This window comes from Balaenoptera borealis (genome assembly GCF_965194805.1).
Source record: "Balaenoptera borealis genome assembly, chromosome: 11".
NCBI classification, from domain to species: domain Eukaryota; kingdom Metazoa; phylum Chordata; class Mammalia; order Artiodactyla; family Balaenopteridae; genus Balaenoptera; species Balaenoptera borealis.
The window spans coordinates 102,242,352-102,266,643 of NC_138868.1; the positions used below are offsets into that span (position 1 = coordinate 102,242,352).

Sequence of the window (24,292 nt, forward strand, 5' to 3'; positions counted from 1 at the left end):
GTACTAAATGAGCCTAGCTAGCAAAAAAAGTTTACACATTTTCCCACTCTTTACACCTTAAAAATTCAGGCAGTTGCTTAGACTGAACAATCTGTCATTGACAACCCAGATACTGCTGTAATACTTAGGCCAGAAAGAAGTTCAACCCCCAAAACCGAACACTACCTTACTGCCCTTTTAAACAGAGTCAAAACAATTTTATGGTGCCAATTTTAAATACAGTTTTATTTAAGACATTGCATTTTCCACTTACAATACAGTGCTTGTAAAGTGCAATGTTATTTCCTTTCCCTGTGCACACACTCCATGTTCAAGTATCAAGAATGCCCAGTTTACTGCAGCAGCTCAACTTTAAAACTGCCATGGAATTTGCTACAAATTTGGGTCCTTCAGTGTTGTGTGGAACAATGCTACACCCATGCTAGGCTGGCTTAATCAACCTCTTCAATGGTGGGCCCAGAGGAGGCACCACCAGACGGAGGAGCTCCACCACCAGGGAAGCCCCCGGGCATCCCTCCGGGCATGCCTCCGGGCATGCCTCCTGCGCTCTGGTACAGCTTGGTAATGATGGGGTTGCAGACTTTTTCCAGCTCCTTCTGCTGATGTTCAAATTCTTCCTTCTCTGCAGTCTGAGGAGAAAAAAATACTTTATTACAAGTTCTTCAAACAGAAGACTCTTTAAGCCTGATGTAATCAATCTGACACACTAGACACACAACAGCACATGAAGTTACGTTTAAGATCTTGGGTCACTCAGACATCCAAGGAAGGAAGTTGCCAACATCTGTAGTTCTGGTGGAAACCGCGAATGTTTTGAACCATTCATCATCGTGACCCTACAAATTTGTAAAACCCACCTACCCACCTAAGCTTTTGCTAATAAAGCCCTACACACCCAACCCCACACCCTCAAATTTTTGGCAACAGAAATTACAAACCTGGTTCTTATCAAGCCAGTTGATTATTTCATTACACTTATCAAGAATCTTCTGTTTGTCCTCATCATTAATCTTGCCTTGAAGTTTCTCATCCTCAACAGTAGCTTTCATGTTGAAAGCATAGGATTCAAGAGAATTCTTCGAAGACACCTTATCCCGCTGCTTCTCATCTTCAGCTTTGTACTTCTCTGCTTCCTGAACCATGCGTTCAATGTCCTCCTTGCTCAAACGGCCTGTAAAATTAACCAACCTTTTAGGCAAGACAATCACCTGCAGTTCTGCACCATCACCCTGCAACTCCATTTAGCAACTAAGTATGATCTCTTGGCTAAATGCCCTTGGGGTAGGAGTAGAAACACGTGGAAAATAAAACCATTATGAACCAAATTCTGCCTCTAAAATAAGCAGGTATGAGTGCCACAGGGTGCAGGGTGCCACAGAACAAGTCAGCATTCGAGTCTTCAAATCAGGTATGGGTAACAGAGATACAGAAATTGACTCCTTCGTAAAGGGAATCAATCTCAATACAGGCCTGGGTGCTGGAATAGTGCACGCTTAGCACGCTCACAAAATACTGCCCGAACTTACCCTTGTCATTAGTGATGGTAATCTTGTTCTCTTTTCCTGTGCTCTTATCCACAGCAGAGACATTGAGGATACCATTGGCATCAATATCAAAAGTGACTTCAATCTGAGGAACACCACGGGGGGCAGGAGGTATGCCTGTGAGTTCAAACTTGCCAAGCAGGTTGTTATCCTTGGTCATGGCACGCTCACCTTCATAAACCTTGTTTTGAAATAAGAAATAAATTCAAAATTACAATAAAAACACAAAAACAAGAAAGAAAAATCACAAATATCTGTGCTACTTCAGATTTGTATAAGCTTGATTAGGAAAGACTGATCGCTCAGACATCCAAGGAAGGAACTGGCCAACACAGGATTTCTGGTGGAAACTACGAATGGTTTTGGAATCCATCATCACAGCGGAACAAGTCTTCCCCAGTTTTATAGGCCCTCAGGTAATCTAGACCACAGAGAAACATACCTGAATGAGTACACCAGGCTGGTTGTCTGAGTAGGTTGTGAAAGTCTGCGTCTGCTTGGTGGGAATGGTGGTGTTGCGCTTGATGAGGACAGTCATGACTCCACCAGCAGTTTCAATTCCAAGGGAAAGAGGAGTGACATCCAACAGCAGCAAGTCTTGAACATTTTCAGATTTGTCTCCAGATAAAATGGCTGCCTGGACAGCTACATGATTAAAAAGAAAAATTTAATAAAACACAGTACAACTCATTATGTAACTAACTGTTCTCAATCGCTCAGACATCCAAGGAAGTTTTGCCATCATTAGCTACGGCTTTCGGTGGAAACCACGAATGTTTAAAGATCATTCATCACAGCAAAATCAGTTAGCTAAGGCTTCCCAACAGGCTGCCTGTTAAAAACTGCTTAACTAGGATAGAAAGATTACCTGCACCATAAGCAACAGCCTCATCAGGGTTGATGCTCTTATTCAGTTCCTTCCCGTTGAAGAAGTCCTGTAGAAGTTTCTGAATCTTGGGGATGCGGGTTGAACCACCCACCAGGACAATATCATGGATCTGAGACTTGTCTAGCTTGGCATCCCGAAGGGCTTTCTCCACAGGGTCCAGTGTGCCACGGAACAGGTCAGCATTCAGTTCTTCAAATCGGGCACGGGTAATCGAGGTATAGAAGTCGATTCCTTCATAGAGGGAATCAATCTCAATACTGGCCTGGGTGCTGGAAGAGAGAGTGCGCTTAGCACGCTCACAAGCAGTACGAAGGCGGCGGACAGCCCTCTTGTTCTCACTGATGTCCTTCTTGTGCTTGCGCTTGAATTCTGCAATAAAATGGTTGACCATCCGGTTGTCAAAGTCTTCTCCACCTAAGTGGGTATCTCCAGCTGTAGATTTGACCTCAAAGATTCCATCCTCAATAGTGAGGATTGACACATCAAAAGTGCCACCACCTAAGTCAAAGATCAGCACATTTCTTTCTGCACCAACCTGCAATTAAAACACAAATCATTCTCATACCTATTATTTGTGGTGACTCAAACCAACCTTGAGTGACGCATACATAAAACATGGTACTTACCTTTTTGTCTAAGCCATAGGCAATAGCAGCAGCAGTTGGCTCATTGATAATCCTAAGTACGTTGAGCCCAGCAATAGTTCCAGCATCTTTGGTAGCCTGACGCTGAGAATCATTAAAGTAAGCGGGTACTGTGACAACAGCATTGGTAACAGTCTAGGAAGAAAAGAGATGAAAACTTAACCACTTAAGACAAGAATAAAGACACAGACCTACTAGAGAATGGACTTGAGAATATGGGGAGGGGAAAGGATAACCTGTGACAAAGTGAGAGAGTGGCATGAACATATATACACTACCAAACGTAAAATAGATAGCTAGTGGGAAGCAGCCGCATAGCACAGGGAGATCAGCTCTCTGCTTTGTGATCTCCTAGAGGGGTGGGATAGGGAGGGTGGGAAGGAGGGAGATGCAAGAGGGAAGAGATATGGGAACATATGTATAACTGAGTCACTTTGTTATATAGCAGAAACTAACCCCATTGTAAAACAATTATACTCCAATAAAGATGTTAAAAAAAAAAAACTTAACCACTATATCATCTATTTGGACATGCAAAGATACATCCTCAAATAAAGTTCTGGTTTTACCACCCGTTTTGATAGCTTTATCTACTGCTCACTCTTACTCCGCATTATCAGGAAACCTGGTAATCCCCATCTATATCCTCTCCCTGCAGTACTCTGCACTACTCACCTTCCCAAGGTAGGCTTCTGCTATTTCCTTCATCTTTGTCAAAACCATGGATGACACCTCCTCTGGATAAAAACTTTTTGTCTCTCCCTTGTATTCTACTTGAACCTTAGGCCTGCCTGCATCATTCACCACCATGAAGGGCCAATGCTTCATATCAGACTGGACAACAGCATCATCAAATCTTCGTCCAATGAGGCGTTTGGCATCTGCAAAAAGTATCAATACAAACGTTACCTTGAATTTCATTACATCTTTCCACTAAGAACTTGGCCCACCATTCCAAGACCAAATGCCTATAGATTCAAATTTTGAATGACCAAGATGCTGCAAACCTTAAGCCTTAAAGGGATAATCACTGAAGTTTCCTACGGATAACTTTTCCTATTCTCAGGGCTTTCGTGGCCGCGTCACATTTAACAACCTTCGGAGACAGCTTCTCAGATTACATACCGCCGAAATCACTTAAGTTCACACCATGAAGATGTACTGGCTTACCAAAAACCGTGTTGGTGGGATTCATTGCAACTTGGTTCTTCGCAGCATCACCGATCAATCGTTCGGTATCAGTAAAGGCGACATAGCTTGGGGTAGTTCGGTTCCCCTGATCATTGGCAATTATTTCCACTTTTCCGTGCTGGAAGACACCCACACAAGAATAGGTGGTGCCAAGATCAATGCCAACTGCAGGTCCCTTAGACATGGTTGCTGGGAGGGGGAAAAAAAAAAGCCCATGGTTTGAAAGGCGGATCAAGCACTTAGAAAACGTTTACCAAGTCAACGCTACCAGATACGACCACTCTGCAAATTATGCTTAGAACCTCGCCCCAGAAACTGCTCTTGTCGGAAATAACCACGCGGGAGGGTCAGAGCAGGCATGGCGTGCCGCAGTAAGGTTGCCGTCCGAACCGCAGAGCCCGCCGCAGACGGAAGCACGCACCTGCCAGGAGGGTCTGCGCCACACCTGAGCACGTGGTCCCATGCCCCGGGCTGAACCTTAGCCCTCCCCCCACCCCCGCCGTGCTCAACACAGCAAGGCCTGCAAGGGTCCGAAGCCCCCTCCCCCACCTTGGGCGCGTGCCAATTATGACTTCCTCCTTTAAGAAGAATGGGTCCTGAAACAAGGAAACAGGGAACGGCAAGCTCTAAGGCGCCGGTTCCACGCCCCGCAAACGGGCGCCGCCTCCTCCCCCTCCGGGCGGCCCGCCCTCCGCCTCGATTGTACCCCAAGGAGGCTGCCTTCCCTCGGAAACAATGCTCCCCAGCCGGGCAAAGGAATCGCCGCACACACCCTGCCTGACACGCTCAGAAGGCCCCGGGCCGCTGCAAACCTATGTAGCCTGGGCCGGGCGGCAGGCTCCCAAGAAGCCGCAAAAGCCTTGGAAGACAAAGACCTTAACTTACCTGGAGCGCAGGTCCGGGTCCACTGGAGGAGAAAACAGCAACCTATTCCGCTGCCGCCGCGTTCAACGAGACCGGTTTCCGTCCTCCGCCCCGTCTCTTATACCCTGCCTCAGAACCTTCCAGAAGGGGCCCGCCCCTGCCAGTGCCCATCTCGGCTCCTCGGCCAATGGGCGCGCGGCCACCTACGCAAGCCCCAATGACGAACCCGGCTCTACCTTTCGGTCCTCCCCTCTCCCGCCCCAGCCCGCCCCGCCTAGCGATGACGCACTCACCGCAGCGTTCTGGAACTTTCATTCTCGCCCCCGCTGTCCGAAAGGCCCCGGGGAAAGGGAGGGTGGGGCCGACGGAGCCCGCGCGCGCGGGACTCCTCAGTCACCCCGGGCGCGGGGGAAGGGCTCGTCTGCCTCTGCGCATGCGCCCCAGGAAGCGCAGGCGGGAGGGACGAAGGAGGGGGAGGAAGAGGGGCGGGCCAACTTGGAACCAACCAATGAGAGCAGCGCGATCGGCGATCTGGCTCCTGCGGAACCCCCGGGAGCGAGAGCGCAGGGCCTGCAGGGAGGGGTCCGGCGCCGGCAGCCCTGGAGAGAAGGCGGAAGTGGAGCGAGGACAAGATGGCCGCGAAGGTGGTTGCGCCCCTCCCCCAGCATTCTCTTTCCCTTACTCCCACCCCGGCCTTGTAGATGGTCTTCTAGGCCCTCCGGGGTTCCACACACCCACATAGCCAGCGTGGCTCTGTCCTAGGACTGACCCCGAGCGACGGGGCCGAAGTTTCCGCCCCCAGGGTGCTGCGAGGGTAACTTGCCCAGTGGCACCCAGATCTGGGGATGGAAGGAGCCGGCCGGCCGCCGCGGTGTCTCGCCTCTGCGCGGGATGCGACAGGTTAGCCGGGCAGGCCCCCGGGACCCTCTGTTCATTGTGGTAGATGGAAGCCGGCTGACCCCGACGCAGAGTGCGGAGGGGCCCGACTTCTCAACCTCCAGGGTCCGATGCTGTGTCTGGAGCCTCAGCGAAATAGGTGGCTAAACCCGCTTCTTGGAGCCCGGATGCCTCCGTCACCCCCCAGCGCCCACCGAGAATAGACTCGGCTTCTTGGCTCGGCCCCTTCTCCACCCGCCCGGGCCCCCGCACTTCTCAGTTATTTGTTTTTAAAAAAAGAAAAGCTAGGGGGCTCTTTCATTGTAAGTGAACCAGGCGTTAGGAATCTGGGTTCCGGTAGCCCTGTGTCCTTGATTGAGACTTCCTGAGCCTCTTACTTTCAGAAATTCGAGGTAATATCTTTCCTGCCTTGACTTTCGGCAAAAACTAAGCGAGAAACCAGGCAGAAACGCCTTGAGAATATTACTGAACGAGTGGAGTGCACAAAACAGTGTACCTAGAATTTCAAATTGCGGCGCATGATGCGGTGTTTGGGGCCTTGTCATTCTAAGCCTTTCTCAGCACGTTGAATGCTTTCTAGTGAGCGCTTTCAAACAGGTTGGGCAGGTAGTATTCCTATTTAGTAGATGAGTGGGCACAAATAGGTGAAAAGATTTTTTTTAACACTATCTAGCAGAACTTTTAGTGGCGTGGCTGGAATTAGAAAGGTCTCCAGACTTCGAGAAAGGCTGTCAGACGAGAGATACCTTGTCCTTGTCAAAGCCAGTAAAGCCTAGAGACAGATTCGAATATTGGATCAAAGGATGTCCTTTCTGTATTTGCCTTCTGGGGGAAAATGTGGGCTTGAGTCCTTGGAGGTATGTACCTAAATTCTCCCCATTTCCCAAGGAGTTCGTTTTATATGGTGCTTTCACAGGGTACAATGTGCTTTCATTTGTTATTTCATTTAATCATCAAAACGATTCTGAGAGAGAGATCATTCATTCCTGTGTTAGGAGAGAAATGAGGTTTAGAGATGTTATTTGTGGGAAGTTAAACATCTGGCTGAGCTACAGTAGAACCTAGCTCTTGATTCCAGAATCTTTGGTCTTTTTTTATTAGTAATTTCCTTCCTGAAAACACGTGTAACTGGAACTGCAGAGAAAGATGTATACTTCTTGCAATTTTCTTTAGCATCTGCAGACTTCCTCTCCCCACCCAATTTATCGAGTACAATCTCTGAACCACACCCTACATTTTGCAGCTTTTTAAACTAACCTCTGAACTACCTACAAGATTTGAACCGGTGGAAAATAGAACGGGTGCCCAAATCCACGGGTTTGGGGTATCCCACCTAGTAGCAGTGATTACAGAAAGCTGAACGGATAACCTTCCCTTCTGGTCACTTTCAAAATGCGTTCTAGGATTTGAACTATCTTCTTATCGACTAGAATGAGTCAGAGTTTATATATTTAAAGTTCAGATTATGATAAATGTCCTGTCTCCACCTCTTTAAATGCACAGGGTTTCAAACCCACTCAGGATCTAAAGTTAAAGTTTGGGTGCCTGGGGCTCCAGTCTGAGGCCTAGGGTTTCTGACTAGGGAAGAGGGTCATGATTAACATTTTTTGAGTGCTTGTCACAGGCCAAGCACTGTTGTAAGTGCTTTGCATATATTACCTCATTTAATTCTGTGAAATTTTTTTCAGATTTATTTAAATCTCATAGTGTTTACTTTTCAGATTTCTTTAAACCCTGTAGTGTGTACTTTTTTACTGGCACTTCACCTTGATATAAAATACTTGCTTAGTAAATATTATTTGTTATTTTGATAAAGTCCTTAAGGTCAGAAACTGTCATGAACTTTGTCGTCACTTGGTTTGTCCAGGACTACTTAGTATCTCGCCTTGTGAGAAAAAAGTGCTTGGTATATTTGTGACTGGAATCAATAAATAATAGATCATATTCAGTCTGAGTTCTTCTGTTCTTCAGTTGGCAGCAAGCTAATAAATAAATTTCCAATGCAGGTTATATGAGCTTCAGCCTCTCCTACAGTATCACCTTTACTTATTTATTTTTAAATTGCCGACACGGATGCACCTGTAATAAATACTTGGTTTTTGTGATCAAACACAGTCCCATTTACAAGGCAACTTAGAAGTTAAAATTGAAATACAAACAGCTTAACACCAGAAATGAAGCAGAATTATATATGTCTTTTTTGCAACGGCAGTTTTGAAATTGTTCTTATACAGTGTAACAACAAAGGCATCACTTCATTATTTTACAGTTCTAAGTGTAGTGTATGCATTTTATTGAAATGATTATTTTCTAAACATCCACATCATTCCATCTGTATCTTCTTCCTACAAACACTTTTTCTTCTACCATCTATTTTATCCTTTTTTGTTTTATATTAAAGAATCAAATTTGTTTGTCTTGCAAGGTTAATGGAATATGGTTTGAAACCAATAGTGGCTCAAACTTTGTCTTAAACCCAGAGCCTGTCATATCTGAACCCAAAAGCCTGACTGAAAGAGAAGCACACTATCACTACTAAGACTTCAGCACCTTATCTCTCAGAATCTTCAATTCCTAGAATTTCTCAGATTTCAGGTAATAATTTGTTTTGTGACATTTTTTGTAGATACCCCGTATGAATGGATTTCCAAAATAATACGGATATTCAACTGGTATTTTAGTCTTCTAATAACTAACCTGTTTAAATAATCTAAACCTTGTCACGCAAAGGGGACTGATGCCTGCTTGCAGAGGCATAGGCAGGAAACCTTAGGTTCAAAGGTAATAAATAATGATAAGAGCAAATTTCTAGTGATGGTACAGCTGCAGCTGCCATAGCGTACTCATTTGGCTCAGGTACTCTAGGAATGTGAATTCTCAGAATTACACAGCAGATGTGTTATGTTGCCTGGACACCACACTACCAGAAGAATAAGGAAGTGGAGTAAGGAGTTTATATCTTACAATGAGGCAGTGTTAGTATAAGAAGCATTCCAAATGTGCTAGCCCTCTTAAACTAATGGCAGCCATTCTTTACATTACTTCCTCAATGTCTCTTATGTCCCAACTTTTGGGGGGGGGGGGCGCGGGCCGGGCCTGTGCTGCGTGGCTTGCGGGATCTTAGTTTCTTGACCAGAGATTGAACCCATGCCCTCAGCAGTGAAAGCATGATGTCCTAACCACTGGACTGCCAGGGAATTACCCCCAATTACCCCCAAGCCACCCCCATGTTTCCCAATTTTTTTTTTTTTTAGGAAAACAAAACTCAAGATGAAACTTTCACTCAAGGATAAAACCCTATTTCTTAAAGGACTTTGGAAGGAAATGCATTTGTACTATGTGAGAATTAGATGTAAAAATGAAAATCAGAAATAGGACAAAATCCCAGATCAACTTTTTCCCTTTAAGCACCTGATTCCCATTTTAGGAACAGGGCTTTCATCACCACATTCAGCACTACTTTTTCTTTCCTATAGCCTGCTCCTTTTATTTTTTTAAGACTTTATTTTATTTTTATTTATCTATTTATTTGTTTATTTTTACTTTTGCAGGGCCTTAGTTCCCTGACCAGGGCTTGAACCCTCGCCCTCGGCAGTGCAAGCGCAGAGTCCTAACCACTGGCCTGCCAGGGAACTCCGTGTCCTTTTAATAATAAATATTTTGCTCTACCACTGGTGATCTGTTGACACTTGCTTTAGAGTCTTTGAAGGGCTATCTCAGGTTTAGCATTCTTGCCATAGGATGAATTTGACTAGCAGAGTCGTCAAAACTATTAAAAAGGCAAGTTGTTGTATTGGAGGCTGCTTTCTTTTTATTTCTCAGATACCTTTCTTCTCCCATGAGTCAGCTCTTCTGAGAGCTATCCCGGTAAATCATTTCTGCTCATTCTTTGCAAGATGCCAGCAGTATTTAACAGCACTAACCCAGATCCGTCCTGCCACGCACTAGTTACCCTCACCATCTCTGCCCTAAATGTTAGTTTCCTATCCTTCCAGCCCAGAGCTAGGCTTCCTGAGAGGCTAAACTTGGAAAATACTGAATTTCTCTCTGTCTCAACCTCTCAGGAGGGAATGGTATGATGTCCATGCAGTGCCATCAGGAAAGGTCAATCCCTGAACTTTTTGATAATTTAAGGCCTAGAATCAGCAAAAGTCCCAGGTGAATCTTTCTCTGAAAATGAAAGAAATGGAGGAAGCTCCAAGTTTGGTGCAATGCTGAACTTCTGATGCCACTCCTTGACATATTAAGAGAAAGCTGATCTAATCTCCCTTTTTAGTCTAGGCAGTCTTGAAATCCTGATTTCATATGTTCACTGAAAGAAGAGACTGTTGTTGGATGATCTTCCAGCATTCTGAAAAGCTCTCTTTCTCTAGAATACTTCTAAGGAGATTGTTAAATGACACCTAATGATTGTTTTCTTGCTCCAGAGATATCCAGCAGGGAAGTCCTTAGAGACATCCAATTTGAGGGAAAATCCACAATTATTCCAGCATATATTTCTGATATTTGTCAGTGGCCCTCTGAACATCAAGATGGAAGGTTTTTCACAGTCCCTTGTTACACATTTTGGACTCCCTTTTTTTAGTTCAATATAAGTAGGAAGATTAGTAGTGAACAGAGTGGGAAAATCTCAATCATTCTCCATCTCCCACTATTTCTCAACTCCTCTTGAAATTAATATCCAAACTTTCTGGTAAATGAAGTCAGGTCAGAATGGAAAAGACATGTTTCCTTTTTTGGAGTTTTTCATGGTGCAGATAGGTGTGATATAAGGCTGTGGGTTCTGCTTGACTCTGAATAATCATAGCAATCCAGTAGGTTTGCAGAAATGCATAGAAAATTTATGAACAACACCTCGTTTCTTAACAATGGTGAGTCAAAGTGTTGACACAAAACAGCCCAAGTGAGGAATTCTAAGTGTGTTCACTTCCCCTCTCCCTAGCCTTTCTCACCACCGGTCCTGGTCCCCAAATGCACAGATTTGGCCCCCGCTCTGGTCTAAAGGCACAGTGAGATGCCTTTTTGGAGACGATCAGCTTACATCCTTTTCCTTGTTTGGTGTCATATAAGGAAAGTGTTCATTTGAATCTCTCCCATGCAATGGTCACTGCTACTTCAATGACCTCTCGTTTGGTCCGAGGGGGTTGTGTGGCTGGTGGCCGGGCGTCAATGACGAGAAGAGTCCTGACTCCTGGGAAAGGATGGGAGTCAAGTCCGCTGGAACTCAGACAGTTTGGAAGGCCCTGCTCTGGCTGGGGATCGTGCCAGGGGTGCTTTCTGCTTTGGTCAGGGTAGCGTGGCGGACTTTCTTTGGTTCAGACCCTCTTGCCTCCGGCCCCACTGGACCGTAGGTGTGGGTAGCCAGCCCTGGCCGGGGCGCCGCTTCCGTGGACGGTGTCCGCTGGCTGCGGGAGCCGCTGTTTGCCGTGGAGCGCGTGGAGGAGGAACCCGAGCGTGAGCTCCGCGAGCCGGAGGAGGAGGAGCTGGGTTTCACAAGGCGGGCTTTCGGGGCTTCGGCATCTTCTCTGAAGAGGAAAAACAGCAAAGATAGATTTTAGGACCACAGGACTGTGAAAGCTTCCGCTGCGGCTGCTGCTTTCTGAGGTTGCCCGATCAACTCCTCAAGCTGGAAACCTCGAGCTACCACGTAGGGAAACAGGGACCCCCCCCACTGCGTCCTGAGCCCTTGCGGCGGGCTTGGGCGGGTGTGCGGCCCCTTGGCCGGGAGGTCCACCCTGTTACTCTGGGGGAATGGGCACTCCCCACTGGATGTCTAGACAGCAATCCCCTTGACTGGGAATTTGTCTGCAGAAACCCTTTCATGGCCCATAGGCTAGGCCCATTCTTTATTGCATGCCCTTTATAAGTGGAAGGCAATGAGATGGAACGCAAAGTTTATTAAGTCCCTGTTGCGGATAGTTTCACAAGAAAGTCAAGGTGAACCAGTCCTCCTGCCCCTAGGCTGGAACTCCTTACCCACCAGAATAATCCTTTTAACAGATTTAAGGTTAAGAGGAAATGGGACATTTTTGTTGGCTGGTCACTATGGAGCTGGCGGTAGAAAGGCAGCCTGGGTGAGGAAGGGGATTTGGCGGGAGGTTTACCGAATTTCATTCGGTCTCTCTTCCTCCTCGTATCTCTCTTTGTCTTTCCGTCGGATTAGCAGCCACACCAAGAGGAAAATCAGCAGGGCTCCAGCCACCATACCTGTCACCGCTCCTGCAATCATGCCGATGCTTTGTACATCTGTTTTCTCAGAAACAAAAGCAAAAGTAAAACCAAACATAAGCTAAGCAACACATGGACTTAAAAAACATAAGCTCTGGACAAGATGAGTACTTCCAGATCTTTGTATCTATCTTCCTGAGTTCCCCATATACCCTTTCTTGGTGTATGACTGTCCCTCTTGATATTGAAGGGGAGCAGAATACGACACCCCAAAATATGCCTCGTTGACATTAGGATTATTTTTAGCCGATTATTTTTGAGAAACAGCAGACACGAGAGAAGCTCTGCAAACAGAGCAGAAGTTACCTTTTGTAAGGGAAATTTATATCTATGAAGGAAACCTCCATTTGGTTTTGGTCCCCTCCTGGATATAATAAATTTCTTTAGGGGGCTGGAAAATTCACACATACTATAAATACAGAGTTAGCTACAACTGTTGAACAGTCCTTGGTAACTACTGAATTTATTTCAGTGATAGCCATGTTCTTCTGGAGATAAAGATGTTGACCTTACTCTTACTTGTGATTAAAAACATTTTACACTGAACCACAGTGCAGAGACAAAACCAAACCAACCCTTTGGGTACTTACACTGAACAGCCACTCGCACCACACAGCTCTCCTTCCCGGCCTCATTGCCCGCTGTGCACTGGTAGAGCCCAGAGGAGGACATGGTGAGATTCTGCAGCAGGACGCGTCCAGGGTGGTTGTAGTCTACACAAGCAGAAAGATGACTGTAATCCCCTAGTGACAAGGTCTATATTTATCGTTTATTGTGTCACTGACCTAAGATTCTATCAATATAATACGGTTTGGTAAGGATGAGGTGAGAGAGTCGATCCCTTTTTGGAATGTGGGAAGAAAGGTGAACATTCCTTTAAACTGCAGTGCATCCTCAAAAGTTACAAAAGATTCTGAACATTTAAGGGATACTAAACACAATAATTAGAGATAATGGATTTATAGAGTACATTTACTCCTAATCTCCTTACCACTTTTATTTTTGCCATTTGACGAAAGAAAAGACAGATTTTTCTGTCCCCGTTTAGGGATGAAAAATGGAAGTTCAAAGAGGTCCAGCAGTGTCTTCAAAGTCACCTTGTGAGTTGCTGACAAAACCAGATTTAGAATTCATGGAGAGAGTACTGTCCTGCTATCTCAATAGACCGGTAGAAAGATGACTTACCAATCCTAGATTTGGGAGGCAAACGTTCATCCTCTCCCTCCTTCTCCCGGATTCGCTGCCAGTAATACACAATGGGCTGTGTGCCAGAGGATGACTCACACTGTAAAGTCAGGTCACTTCCTTCTGTCAGCTCTCCTTCCAATTCACACTTGGGCTTTGATGGTCTCACTGGCAGAAAAAAAAAAAAAGATCCCCAAACACCCAATTCAGTGGAAGAACTACATCCTGTTGACTTGTTTTTCCACCCATATGGTCAACTTTTGAGTGTGGATTCAATAGCACTTTGTTACCTTGCCATGCTTTACATCACCCTCCAAAATATACCCACTTCCATCCCCTGCACACATATACACCCAATTCCAGCTGTTTCCAGTGGTGCTGTTGTAATTTTTAGAGGCTGCCTCAGAAACTCTCTCATCACTTCTCAAAGAAGAGAAACTTTTATAATTGGAAATTTTAGGAAAGTTGAGTGTGATTTTACTAATACTGAAACAGGGACAGAAGTTCGTTAACTTGTAAGCAATTAAGAACTTAGTAGCTCTTGCTATCACAAAACAGAGAAATGGACTTGAAGCAGATCTGAGAGATTTGTTAAATATGAGGATACTATTTAAACATTAGAGGATATTTGAATTTTGTAATGGGTTACCGTGGAAACCTGTGATTATTTGTTCTTCTTTCATTACGGCTAAAATACAAAACATACACACTTCTTCCCAGGGAACTGGACTAGGTGACATCTGTATAATACGAAGGATTGAATAGGAAGTTTTGTACCAGTGTGACACATGTGCCTATCCCTCGCCAAGACCTCATTAACACGATGTAGGCGTTTACGAGGGCACTCTGTCTTACCTAAGACTTTTAAGATGACGTGGCTCCACACGTAGCGCCCTGAGTTCTTCACCTTGCAGGTGTACCGGCCCTCGTCGCTGGGCTTCAGAGGCTGAATCTGCAGGGAAGCATCGCCCGCCAGGAAATTGGAAGCAAAGGCCACTCGGCCCTTCTGTTCCTCAGTCAAGTTATTGTAAACATGACGACTGGAGTAAGTGATCACCTGTGGGACAGACGGAAGCAGAGTCAAGTTGTGTGGCTCTTAGCCGTGCCCTCCAGCTGAGGTCAAGATGAAGAAAGGATGGGAATTCCTGGTGGTCCAGTGGTGGGGCTCTGTGCTTCCACTGCAGGGGGCGCGGGTTCATTGGGGAACTAAGATCCTGCATGCAGCCACGCGGTGAGGCCAAAAAAAAAAAAGACCAGGAAAGGAAAGGAAATGGAACAAAGCAGTCAAGCCTGGGGGTGATTCTAAGAGTCCAAGAGATCTCTGTTCTAAACAAACTTAAATACACTATGTTTGTCTAGGCCTTCCTTTTTCTAAGAATACGAACACCTCATATTTGTGTAGCATTTTAACTATAAAGTAGTAATTGTTGCATTAAATGCTCAGAACTTTTCCATTTTATAGGTAAGGAATTTTATTTTATTTTATTTTTATTTTATATATATGTATGTGTATATATACACACATATATATACACATACATACACATATATACACATATATACATATACACATATACACATATACACATATATACACATATACACATATATACACATATACACATGTATATACATATACGCATATATACATATACACATTTATACATGTATACACATATATACACATATACACATATACGCATATATACACATACATGCATATATACACATATATGCATATATACACGTATACACACATATATACATACACACACATATATACACATATATACACATGTACACATATATACATATATACACGTATATACACATATACATAATACACCTATATACATATATACACATACACATATATATATACATACACATACGCATATATACACATATACACATATATACACATATATGCATATATACACGCATATATACACATATATGCATGTATACACACATACACATATATACACATATACACACATACACATACATACACATATACACATATATACACATATACACATGTATACATATATAGATATATACACACATATATACATAATACATATATACATACACACATATATACATATATACACAATATACATATACACATATAAACATATATACATATATACACATATATACACACATATACATATATACATATATACACACATATATACATATACACACATATATACATATATATATATAAAATCTTTTTCATATTCTCTTTCCTTATAGGTTATTACAAAATATTGAGTATAGTTCCCTGTGTTATAAGGAGTTTTAATTTTGAGTTACAGACTCAAGTTCTCACAGCTGAGTCCAGGAAAGAAGTAAATGCACAGAACGGTCCCCAGAGTTGACTCTGAGGGGAATTGAGAGAATGGAGGCTAAGGAGGGGAGGAGACTTACCTTTCCCCTGCATACCTTCCTCACTTTTGCATTTCCTACCACTTGCACATGATCTGGTCAAAGTACATACACTCCTTGTGCTAAGTGCTTTTACATCTAGTTTATTTCTCACAGTTTTTCCAAGTAGGCGTTATCTATCCCCATTTCACAGGCACATAGCAGAACCAGGATTTGAACACGGCCGTCTAAAGCCATCCAGTTCATTGTTTTGGTTACCACAGTTACCTCTCCTTGTCCCACCTGCACTCATTTCACTGCTCAGAAACTGCTCTTCCAGAAAGTTTGGAAATGAAGGAGAAAATGTGAAATGAAAAAATGTGTTTTGTTTTTTACAAAAGTTTCGAGTCCAGCTGAAGTTAAGGAGTAGAAGTTTATGGTTAAAATCTAGGTTTGATACTGAGGGATTCATTGTTGGCTTTCCTTCTTTGTCTGGCTTCACTGTGAAGTAGTAAGTTAGGTGGGAAAACATTGTGTCCTTTCCTTCCATAAAATACACGTGAGCTTCATGTCTTTGTTTTCCCTGGTAGGGAGACCAAACTTTAGATTTCCCCAACAGGAAAAAACAATCATGATTTTTACTGGATTTTCATCTGCCTGCAACACTACCTCTAGTTCTTGAACCTTTTCCTGGTTCTCTTAGTCCATCACCTCCTGGTAATCACAAAAACCATGGTGATCTTGTCCACCAAGACCTCAAGCCGTATAACTTCAGTTTTGTCCTCCCCGCCACTTAGCAATCATATTCCTAAACTTACTTGATTTAAACATCAGCAAACATTTATGGAATGACTGCTCCCCATCAGGTCAGGAGGAGGCTATACAGATGAAGTAAAACCCTCTTCTCATCGTCAAGTAATTGATAATCTAGCAGGATTAACAAGGAGAGAAGTATAAACACAGAAAAAGGAATGATTAACTTGAAAGAGTATCAAGAGAGAATGTCCCAGAAAAGTTGGTGGCATTTGAGTTAGGCTTTGAAAGATGAGTAGACTAAATAAGAGATGAGAGAGGCAGGGAGAAGCTTGCTGGAGGGAGCATGCCAGATACACAGAACAGCACTAAAAAAAAGGCAGCAAGCATGTGGGAGTCCCCCAAGCACATTTCTGGCTGCAGCTGTTCCAAATTGTTTCACTCGACTTTAAGCCCTTAACCCTATTGTCAATCCCGTGATGCTCTGCGGCACAGGAAATGCTTTCCTGAAAAGGTATGGAGCCATCCAATAAAACGGCCATAAATGCTCTCACCATTATATCAAAACTGTTCAGTATCATCCATTTTGCCCTTACCACCTCTCTGAAAAAAAGTGTTTCCTCTTTTCTCTGCATATTCTTTTTCTTCAGCAAATATTTATTGAACGCATCTGCCGGGTGCTTTGCTGGGCACTGGAAAACAAGCAGGAATAAGACACAGTTCCTACGCTGAGGGCCTCACAGTTTTGTGGGGGGAAAAAAATGGGGGAGCAGCAAGTAAGAAAACTAAGGTAAACACTGTAATCGATAATACACTTAAAACGTTTTCAGTATTCGATTTTGTCCCCTCACTTCAACCAACACCACAGTTGTGATAATTCTGACATCTTTGTCTCTATTGCCAACATATTTTTGAGCTCCAGTTTTATATTTCCAGCTACCTGGCCCCTATAGATGTCTGTCTTCTCCAGTCTACCTTACATAATAATGTAAGTTAATGCCAAGCTAATATTAATGTAAAACTCACGCTAGCTCTTTCCCAGATCAAAAACCTTTCATGGCTCCACGCCACCTCTGAATGATGACCAGATTCAGACCAGGGACATCAAAATGATCTCTGCATTACCTTCCCAACCTCGTTTCCTATTTAGTCCCCCTCACATTCCTGGGTGTAGACACGGTACATTTCCCTTGCTTTCATATGAGGTGCGCTTTCTTTTTTTTTTTTTTTTTTAATTATTAGCACCTTTAATTATTTATTTATTTATTTATTTATTTATTTTTTGGCTGTATTGGGTCTTCGTTTCTGTGCGAGGGCTTCCTCTAGTTGCGGCAAGCGGGGGCCACTCTTCATCGCGGTGCGCGGGCCTCTCACTATCGCGGCCTCTCTTGTTGCGGAGCACAGGCTCCAGACGCGCAGGCTCAGTAGTTGTGGCTCACGGGCCCAGTTGCTCCGCAGCATGTGGGATCTTCCCAGACCAGGGCTCGAACCCGTGTCCCCTGCATTAGCAGGCAGACTCTCAACCACTGCGCCACCAGGGAAGCCCGAGGTGCGCTTTCTTTGTGCTCACATGCCTTTGCCCACTGCATTTTTCCACTTAGAAACTCCCCTTTCTCCATCTCTCCACATAAAGAATCCCTATTCATTCTTTTAAACGCCAAATCAATGTTAATTCCTTATGAAACCTTCCCTGATAGGACACTCAGACTAAGAATGCTGTCATCCATAGCATGTCTTGGCACCATTTTTATGTGAGGAGAAAGTGTGAAAGACAAGACGTTGGGCAAACAGGTTGCTGGATCCTCTTTCTGTAATTCTGGGCATTGTCTGGGAGACCCTTCAGGCCGCTCTGATTTTATGTATGTCTGTTGCCATTGACTGTCTTTGGCTAGGCAATTTTGCAACCCGGCAATCGTTTATTTAATAAACACTAATTGAAAACATACTCTACACTTGGCACTGTTCTAGAGATGACAACAATACAGGGAAATGAATTTTATAAGTGTTGTCAGGGACCAGGACATGCCACCGCCAAACATGCCACTTTGTATATGCATAAGGATAAATTTCAGCTGAAGTCACTTGAGCTCCTGAAATCCCTTCTCTGCCTAAAAGCAGAGCCTCCCCAAAGAATTTGTGTCCATAAATCCCCTTTCCCAGTGCAACTCTAACCTTCCCTTCTGGGAGATCAGAGGTGGGCATCACACCCAGACATTGTCACAAACTACCACATCTCCCATCTATTCTTCTAAGGGCCCATTTATCTTTCCAAAAGGTCATTTGCTTTTCCATAAGTGCCCTTTCTACCCCTCCCTTCCCACACTAAATTAGGTATACTTTAACCGCCTCTTTGAGTTACTCATTGCTGGGTACTCCCAGGTGTTACTTACACAATGCATGGGTTAATAAAATGTCTGCTTTTTTTCTTATTAACCTGTCTTTTGTCAATCTAACTGACAGTGCCCCAGCCTGAACACCTAGGAGGGTAGAGGGAAAAAGATATTTTTTTCCTCCCTTACAGTTTGAAAGAACAACTATTTTTTAAAAAGGTGAAATCGTGACTCTCGTATATGTAGAAAATAAACATGTATCAAAGATTTTACTTAACTCGTTAATTAATGATGGAACCAGAAAGCTGTTACAACAGGTTCACAGGAGAATTGGACTAAAGAGTTTACATTCTCCTTTGGACAAAAATTCATCTGCATCTCTATGAACAGGAACCATTTCCATCCTATGGATAGGAAGCTTGGCATCACCATCAGCATTCCACAAGTTAATTTCCATTTCTGCAGAAGTTAATACATGAGGAAAATTAGACCCTAATTCATCTCCAGAAAACTTGGACCCTAAGCATAAAGCTGATGTTCAGGAGGCACCTCCCTGTGGTGTATGGCAGGGAAGGGCCAAGTTTTCAGGCTCCGTACAGAGAAGGCCACTTTGGTATGACAATGAGGGGAATTAGATCCCTTGAAGGCTGTTTCCCTGCGCTCCCCGCTCCCCTACAGCTGCCTCCCTTAGGGTGTGGTCTCCAGGTTCAACTCGCTGAGTCTTTACATTAGAGAACCTGAAAGGTTACTGGGAACAGCACTATGGGGGTGCCTCCTTCTTACTGGGATGAGGGTGGAGGGGGAATTGGGGCAGCTTCGCTAGGACAGCACCATCAGGCTGCTCCCTAAGGCTGAGGTGAACTCTTCAAAGACGTCTTAAAGCAAACTGGGGGCGTCCCCTAACCACGTGGTCCAGTGGTTAGGACTCTGTGCTTCACTGCAGGGGGCACGGGTTTGATCCCTGGACAGGGAACTAAGATCCCACAAGCCACGTGGCACGGCCAAAAAAAATAAAGCAAATTGGCAAGCATGGCCAGTTAGAGAATATTTAGGAGAGCGAAGAGAGGATAGGAGGGAGAATCATCCATAGGTAAGGCTGGACATGTGACCAAAGGCTGGACTTGAATCTTAAGCTGAAGACATCCAAGATGACAGTCATTTATTCAACACATTTTGAGCCTCCACTATGTGCCAGCACCTGTTTTAGACACTGGGGGGATTATCAGGGAACACAACATGTAAAAATCCAGCCCTTGAGAAGCATATGTTCTAGTGATGGAAAACAGACATAGAAGAACATTATATGGGAGATCTGACAGCGTGAAATACTATGAAAATAACAGAGCGGGGGAGGGGGGTTGTGGGCCAGGGAGACAGACTGCAATTTAAATAAGGTCATCAAGGTAGACCTCACTGCAAGGTGAAATTAGAGCACACACTTGAAGGAGACACAGACCTAGCCTTGGAGTTATCTCGGGGCAGAGAGTTCTAGGCAGAGGAAAGAGCCAGTGCAAAGGCCCTCAGGTGGGAGGGCGCCTGGCATGTTTGAGGAACAGCAGGGAGGCCAGATAGCTGGAGGATAGTAGATGAAGTCAGGCGCTGGGGCCTCATCACGTAGGGCCTCGTGGGCCACTGTAAAGATGGCTTTTACTCTGAGGGAAATGGGGGGCCACTAGAGGGCTCTGAGCAGAGGAGTATCAAGACCGATTAATGTTTTGAGAATAGGCTGTAGGAGGCCAAGGGTGGATACAGGAAAACCAGTCAGGAGCCTACTGTAGTGAAGATCCAGGCAAGAGATACGCTGCCTGGAAGGGAAGCAATGGAAGTGATAAGAAGTCATCAGATTCTGAATGGATTTTGAGATAGAACCTACTAGATTTCCCAATAGACTGACTGACCACCTTATTGAAATGTTTGTGGCATGAGAGTGTGAACTAAAATTCATATTTATGGCAAGACAAGAACGATTTAAACATAAAGATTCTTCTTTGCCCTTTGCCCCCAGCCCCCCACCCCGCTCTGCATCATGTGTCTGCATTTTGCACTGACCACACCCCCCATCAGCAGGAATGCCTGCTCAGCCGGAAAGAGCAACATTCTCCTAGCCTCAGCAAGACAACTCCTTAGAGATCTTGATCTTGTAAAGGGTCACATGACCCACCACAATGGTGCTTAAATCTGAATTATGTAACCTGTCGATCATATGTCATTTAACGTACAGCCCTCTGGCTCAAAAAACGTATATAGGGCTTCCCTGGTGGCGCAGTGGTTAAGAATCCGCCTGCCAATGCAGGGGACACGGGTTCAAGCCCTGGTCCGGGAGGATCCCACATGCCGCGGAGCAACTAAGCCCGTGCGCCGCAACTACTGAGCCTGCGCTCTAGAGCCCACGAGCCACAACTACTGAGACCATGTGCCACAACTCCTGAAGCCCATGTGCCTAGAGCCCGTGCTCCGCAACAAGAGAAGCCACCACAATGAGAAGCCCGTGCACCGCAAGGAAGAGTAGCCTCCGCTCGCCGCGACTAGAGAAAGCCCGCGTGCAGCAACGAAGACCCAACGCAGCCAAAAAATAAATAAAAATAAAATAAATAAATAAATAAAAAACGTGTATAAACTGTGTCTTGACTTCTAAGGGGCAGAACAGTTCTCAGAGCTTTCTGAGATGCTCTTCCCGGGTTACAATCCTCAAACTGGGCTCAAATAAAATTTTCCAATTCTTTCTTAGATCGACTGATTCATCTTTCTCGACAAGAGAAAAGGAGTCCAGGACTACTCCCAGGTTTTCGGCATGAGTCCACGCAGGGAGAGAACTGCCCTCAACCAAGAGGGGGAAGACTGCACAGAGCAGGTGTGGGGTCAGAGCGTGGGGACTGGGGAGGGGTCAGGAGTTTAGTTTTGGACTTACTCCATTTGAGGTACCTGCTAGACACCCAAAGGTGGTGTGGAGTAAGCAGCTGCATACTTGTGAGTCTTCTGTGCCGGGGTGAGGCCTGGACTGGAAATAGGGATTTAGGAATTATAAGCATGTGGTTGGTGTTTAAAGCCAGGAGACTGGGTAAGATCGCTGAAAGCATGAATAAGAGACCAGGAACACAGAAGGGAGAATGAGGCTATTCATATAGTGGATATGGAAACACAAGAACGAGAACTCCAGTAAAATACCAACAAGCTCAGAGTAAAACGAATGACTGTCATCTTGGATCGCTTAATATTCAAGTCCCGCCTCACCTCTGGCTGACAGCTGCTCTTCCTCCCACCCTCTCTTCCTAGAGGCTCTCTGAGTCACTGGTGAAGTCTCCATGAGACCACAGACCAGGAGGAGGCCTTGGAGGCATGGGGGCGGGGAAACAGCCAACTGGAGAGCTAATTCTCCTCGTTATCATACCAGTAGAGGCTCTCTCCCCACTCCAGCCTGAAAACTGCCACCTCCACAACTTACCCTCTAGGGAGGTGCCTCCTGAACACCGTCTTCAAGCTGAGGAATATTCCGGAAAATACAGGAAAAGCATGGGGGGTGGGGCAGAGGGCTTTAACTGTAGGAATCTTGGGTTCAGATCCGAGCCCTGAAATCTATCAGACAAGTCCTTCATGTTTGCAAGTCTGAAAGGTTTAGAGTCCAAGTTTTCTTGAGATGAACTAAGGTCTCATGTTCCTCACATATTAAAAGAAAACTACTATAACAATCCTTACCCTACCGACTTTACAGGCTTATAGGAAGAATTAAATTTAAGATGGGAGTTCCCTGGTGGCCGAGTGGTTAGGATTCCGGGCTTTCACTGCCGTGGCCCAGGTTCAATCCCTAGTGGGGGAACTGAGATCCCACAAACCGTGTGGTGTGGACAAAAAAAAAAACAAAGAAAAATTTAAGAGACGACATTTGAGAATGGGCACAGTTCCTTCCCTCGATGACCATTTAGCAACTCCTCTGCCAGCACAGTGCTTGGCTCTGGGATCAAGCATGTGAATTACATGTAGACATGAAAATCCACCAACACAGTACAATACATCCACTCAGGGTTTTTTGTTTTTATTTAACAAACATGTATGTGGTATTTATTTTGTGCTGGGCACTGTTCTAAACACTTAACACATATTAACTCCTTGCATTCAAGAAAAAAAAAAAAAGGCAGCATCACACAGTGAAAAGTTTAAGACAAGATGAAGGAGATTAAGGAAGTAGGCTCTCCAATACACTGCTTAGATTTAAGGCCATTCTTTTGTTTAATAAATATTTGTAGAGTGCCTTCCATGGGGTGGGTACATATATCTTTAACCTGAAACTGGGGCCCTGCAGTTGAAAAAAAAAAAAAAAAAAAAAAGGTTCTATCCTGCTAGAATGGGGTAGTTCTTTTGGGCCCTCCTGTAGTTGCTAACTAATAACTGCATTTCCCACTGAGGCTGGGCATCCCAGGGAGTTCTCAGGGCCAGGGAGAGGTTTCTATCCTATTCTTATCCCTTGAAAGGCAACCAGCCTCATGTTCCAGGAGGTGGCCAGCAACATTTCTGAATAATTTCTTCATCCCACCTCACTGCTTTTTGTTTTTCTCCCAATCAGATAAAACCTATGAACTCTGACCCAGAAAAATGTACATGACATCTTATTTTTCAGATAATTCCTTAGGGTTCCTGGTGTTCGACTTAAAGCCCTGTGCTTTAGACTCGGACCAGGAGGACCTAGGACCACACCCTCACGATATGGTACTTGTTCGTTTTAAACGTTTGCAGGGCGTTCTTGCCCCACCTCCTGTTGCACTCCGTGGGAAGAATAGGTTTCTTACAGGGTAGAGGAGCTGCCATAGAAATGCCAAACCAGTGGGACAATGGGGAGAGGATGAAACACATTAGCAACAGGAAAAAACTGGAAGCTTTAGAGCTCACCTCCTCTCTAAGAGGGAATAGGGGGGGCTGATGTTTGGAGATAGAACAAGTAAGCGTGGAACACTTAATAGGCACTCAATTAATGTTATTTTCTTTCTTTCTGACTTTTTCATATTTGTGTACATTTATGTAGGTGCACATCACCTATGTGCTTCCTAAGAACAAAGAGACTCTAAACCTAGAAATCAGTACAGAGCTGGGTGATTTTTAGGGACTTTTGGGTTTTTTGGGCTGTGGGAGGTGGGTGACCCTTTGTGGTCCAGGGGATTTCTTCCTTGTTCATTTTAGTATTTGGACTAATATCAGGAGATACCTTTGTCTTAAAAGGTACTTTTAACTTCGGAGAGCCTTAGGAGGTGTGGTCCAGAGTTGAATCTGACTGCTTTGGACTGTTAGAAGTTCACTACCGTGGGAGCTTTCTAACGTTTTGAACAGGCACACACTAAGAAATACATTTTTCTTCCTGACCCAGCACACACAGAGCATACACATATATAACTGAAACCTAAG

At 44.5% G+C, this 24,292-nt stretch overlaps 2 protein-coding genes across 2 annotated transcripts in view; both read right to left on the minus strand.

Moving 5' to 3' along the window:
- Window positions 1–206: 206 nt before the first annotated feature.
- HSPA8 (heat shock protein family A (Hsp70) member 8) lies at window positions 207–5,546 on the minus strand. Its single transcript, XM_082339827.1, has 9 exons — window positions 5,154–5,546; window positions 4,248–4,457; window positions 3,753–3,958; window positions 3,060–3,212; window positions 2,413–2,968; window positions 1,987–2,189; window positions 1,527–1,725; window positions 939–1,171; window positions 207–629 (listed from the first exon to the last, which is right to left on the minus strand). The coding sequence occupies exons 2-9, from the start codon at window positions 4,450–4,452 to the stop codon at window positions 432–434; spliced, it is 1,953 nt and encodes a 650-aa protein (XP_082195953.1). The 5' UTR covers window positions 4,453–4,457; window positions 5,154–5,546; the 3' UTR covers window positions 207–431.
- A 2,512-nt stretch (window positions 5,547–8,058) lies between these two features.
- The window catches only part of CLMP (CXADR like cell adhesion molecule), a 94,124-nt gene continuing 77,890 nt past the window's right edge, over window positions 8,059–24,292 (minus strand). The window contains exons 4-8 of the mRNA XM_082339834.1: window positions 14,298–14,499; window positions 13,443–13,610; window positions 12,848–12,970; window positions 12,134–12,275; window positions 8,059–11,554 (exon numbers count right to left, since the gene is read on the minus strand). Of these exons, the coding sequence (XP_082195960.1) occupies window positions 11,254–11,554; window positions 12,134–12,275; window positions 12,848–12,970; window positions 13,443–13,610; window positions 14,298–14,499 (936 nt within the window). The 3' untranslated portion in view covers window positions 8,059–11,253. The remainder of the gene's footprint in view (window positions 11,555–12,133; window positions 12,276–12,847; window positions 12,971–13,442; window positions 13,611–14,297; window positions 14,500–24,292) is intronic.

Excerpts from the sequence above, each read along its gene's own strand:
- HSPA8 (XM_082339827.1), bottom strand. The coding sequence starts at position 4,452 with ATGTCTAAGGGACCTGCAGTTGGCATTGATCTTGGCACCACCTATTCT. Across the intron at positions 3,213-3,752 it reads CAGAAGCCTACCTTGGGAAG|ACTGTTACCAATGCTGTTGT; the intron begins GTGAGTAGTGCA and ends TTTTCTTCCTAG. Across the intron at positions 1,726-1,986 it reads AGCCTGGTGTACTCATTCAG|GTTTATGAAGGTGAGCGTGC; the intron begins GTATGTTTCTCT and ends TTTCAAAACAAG.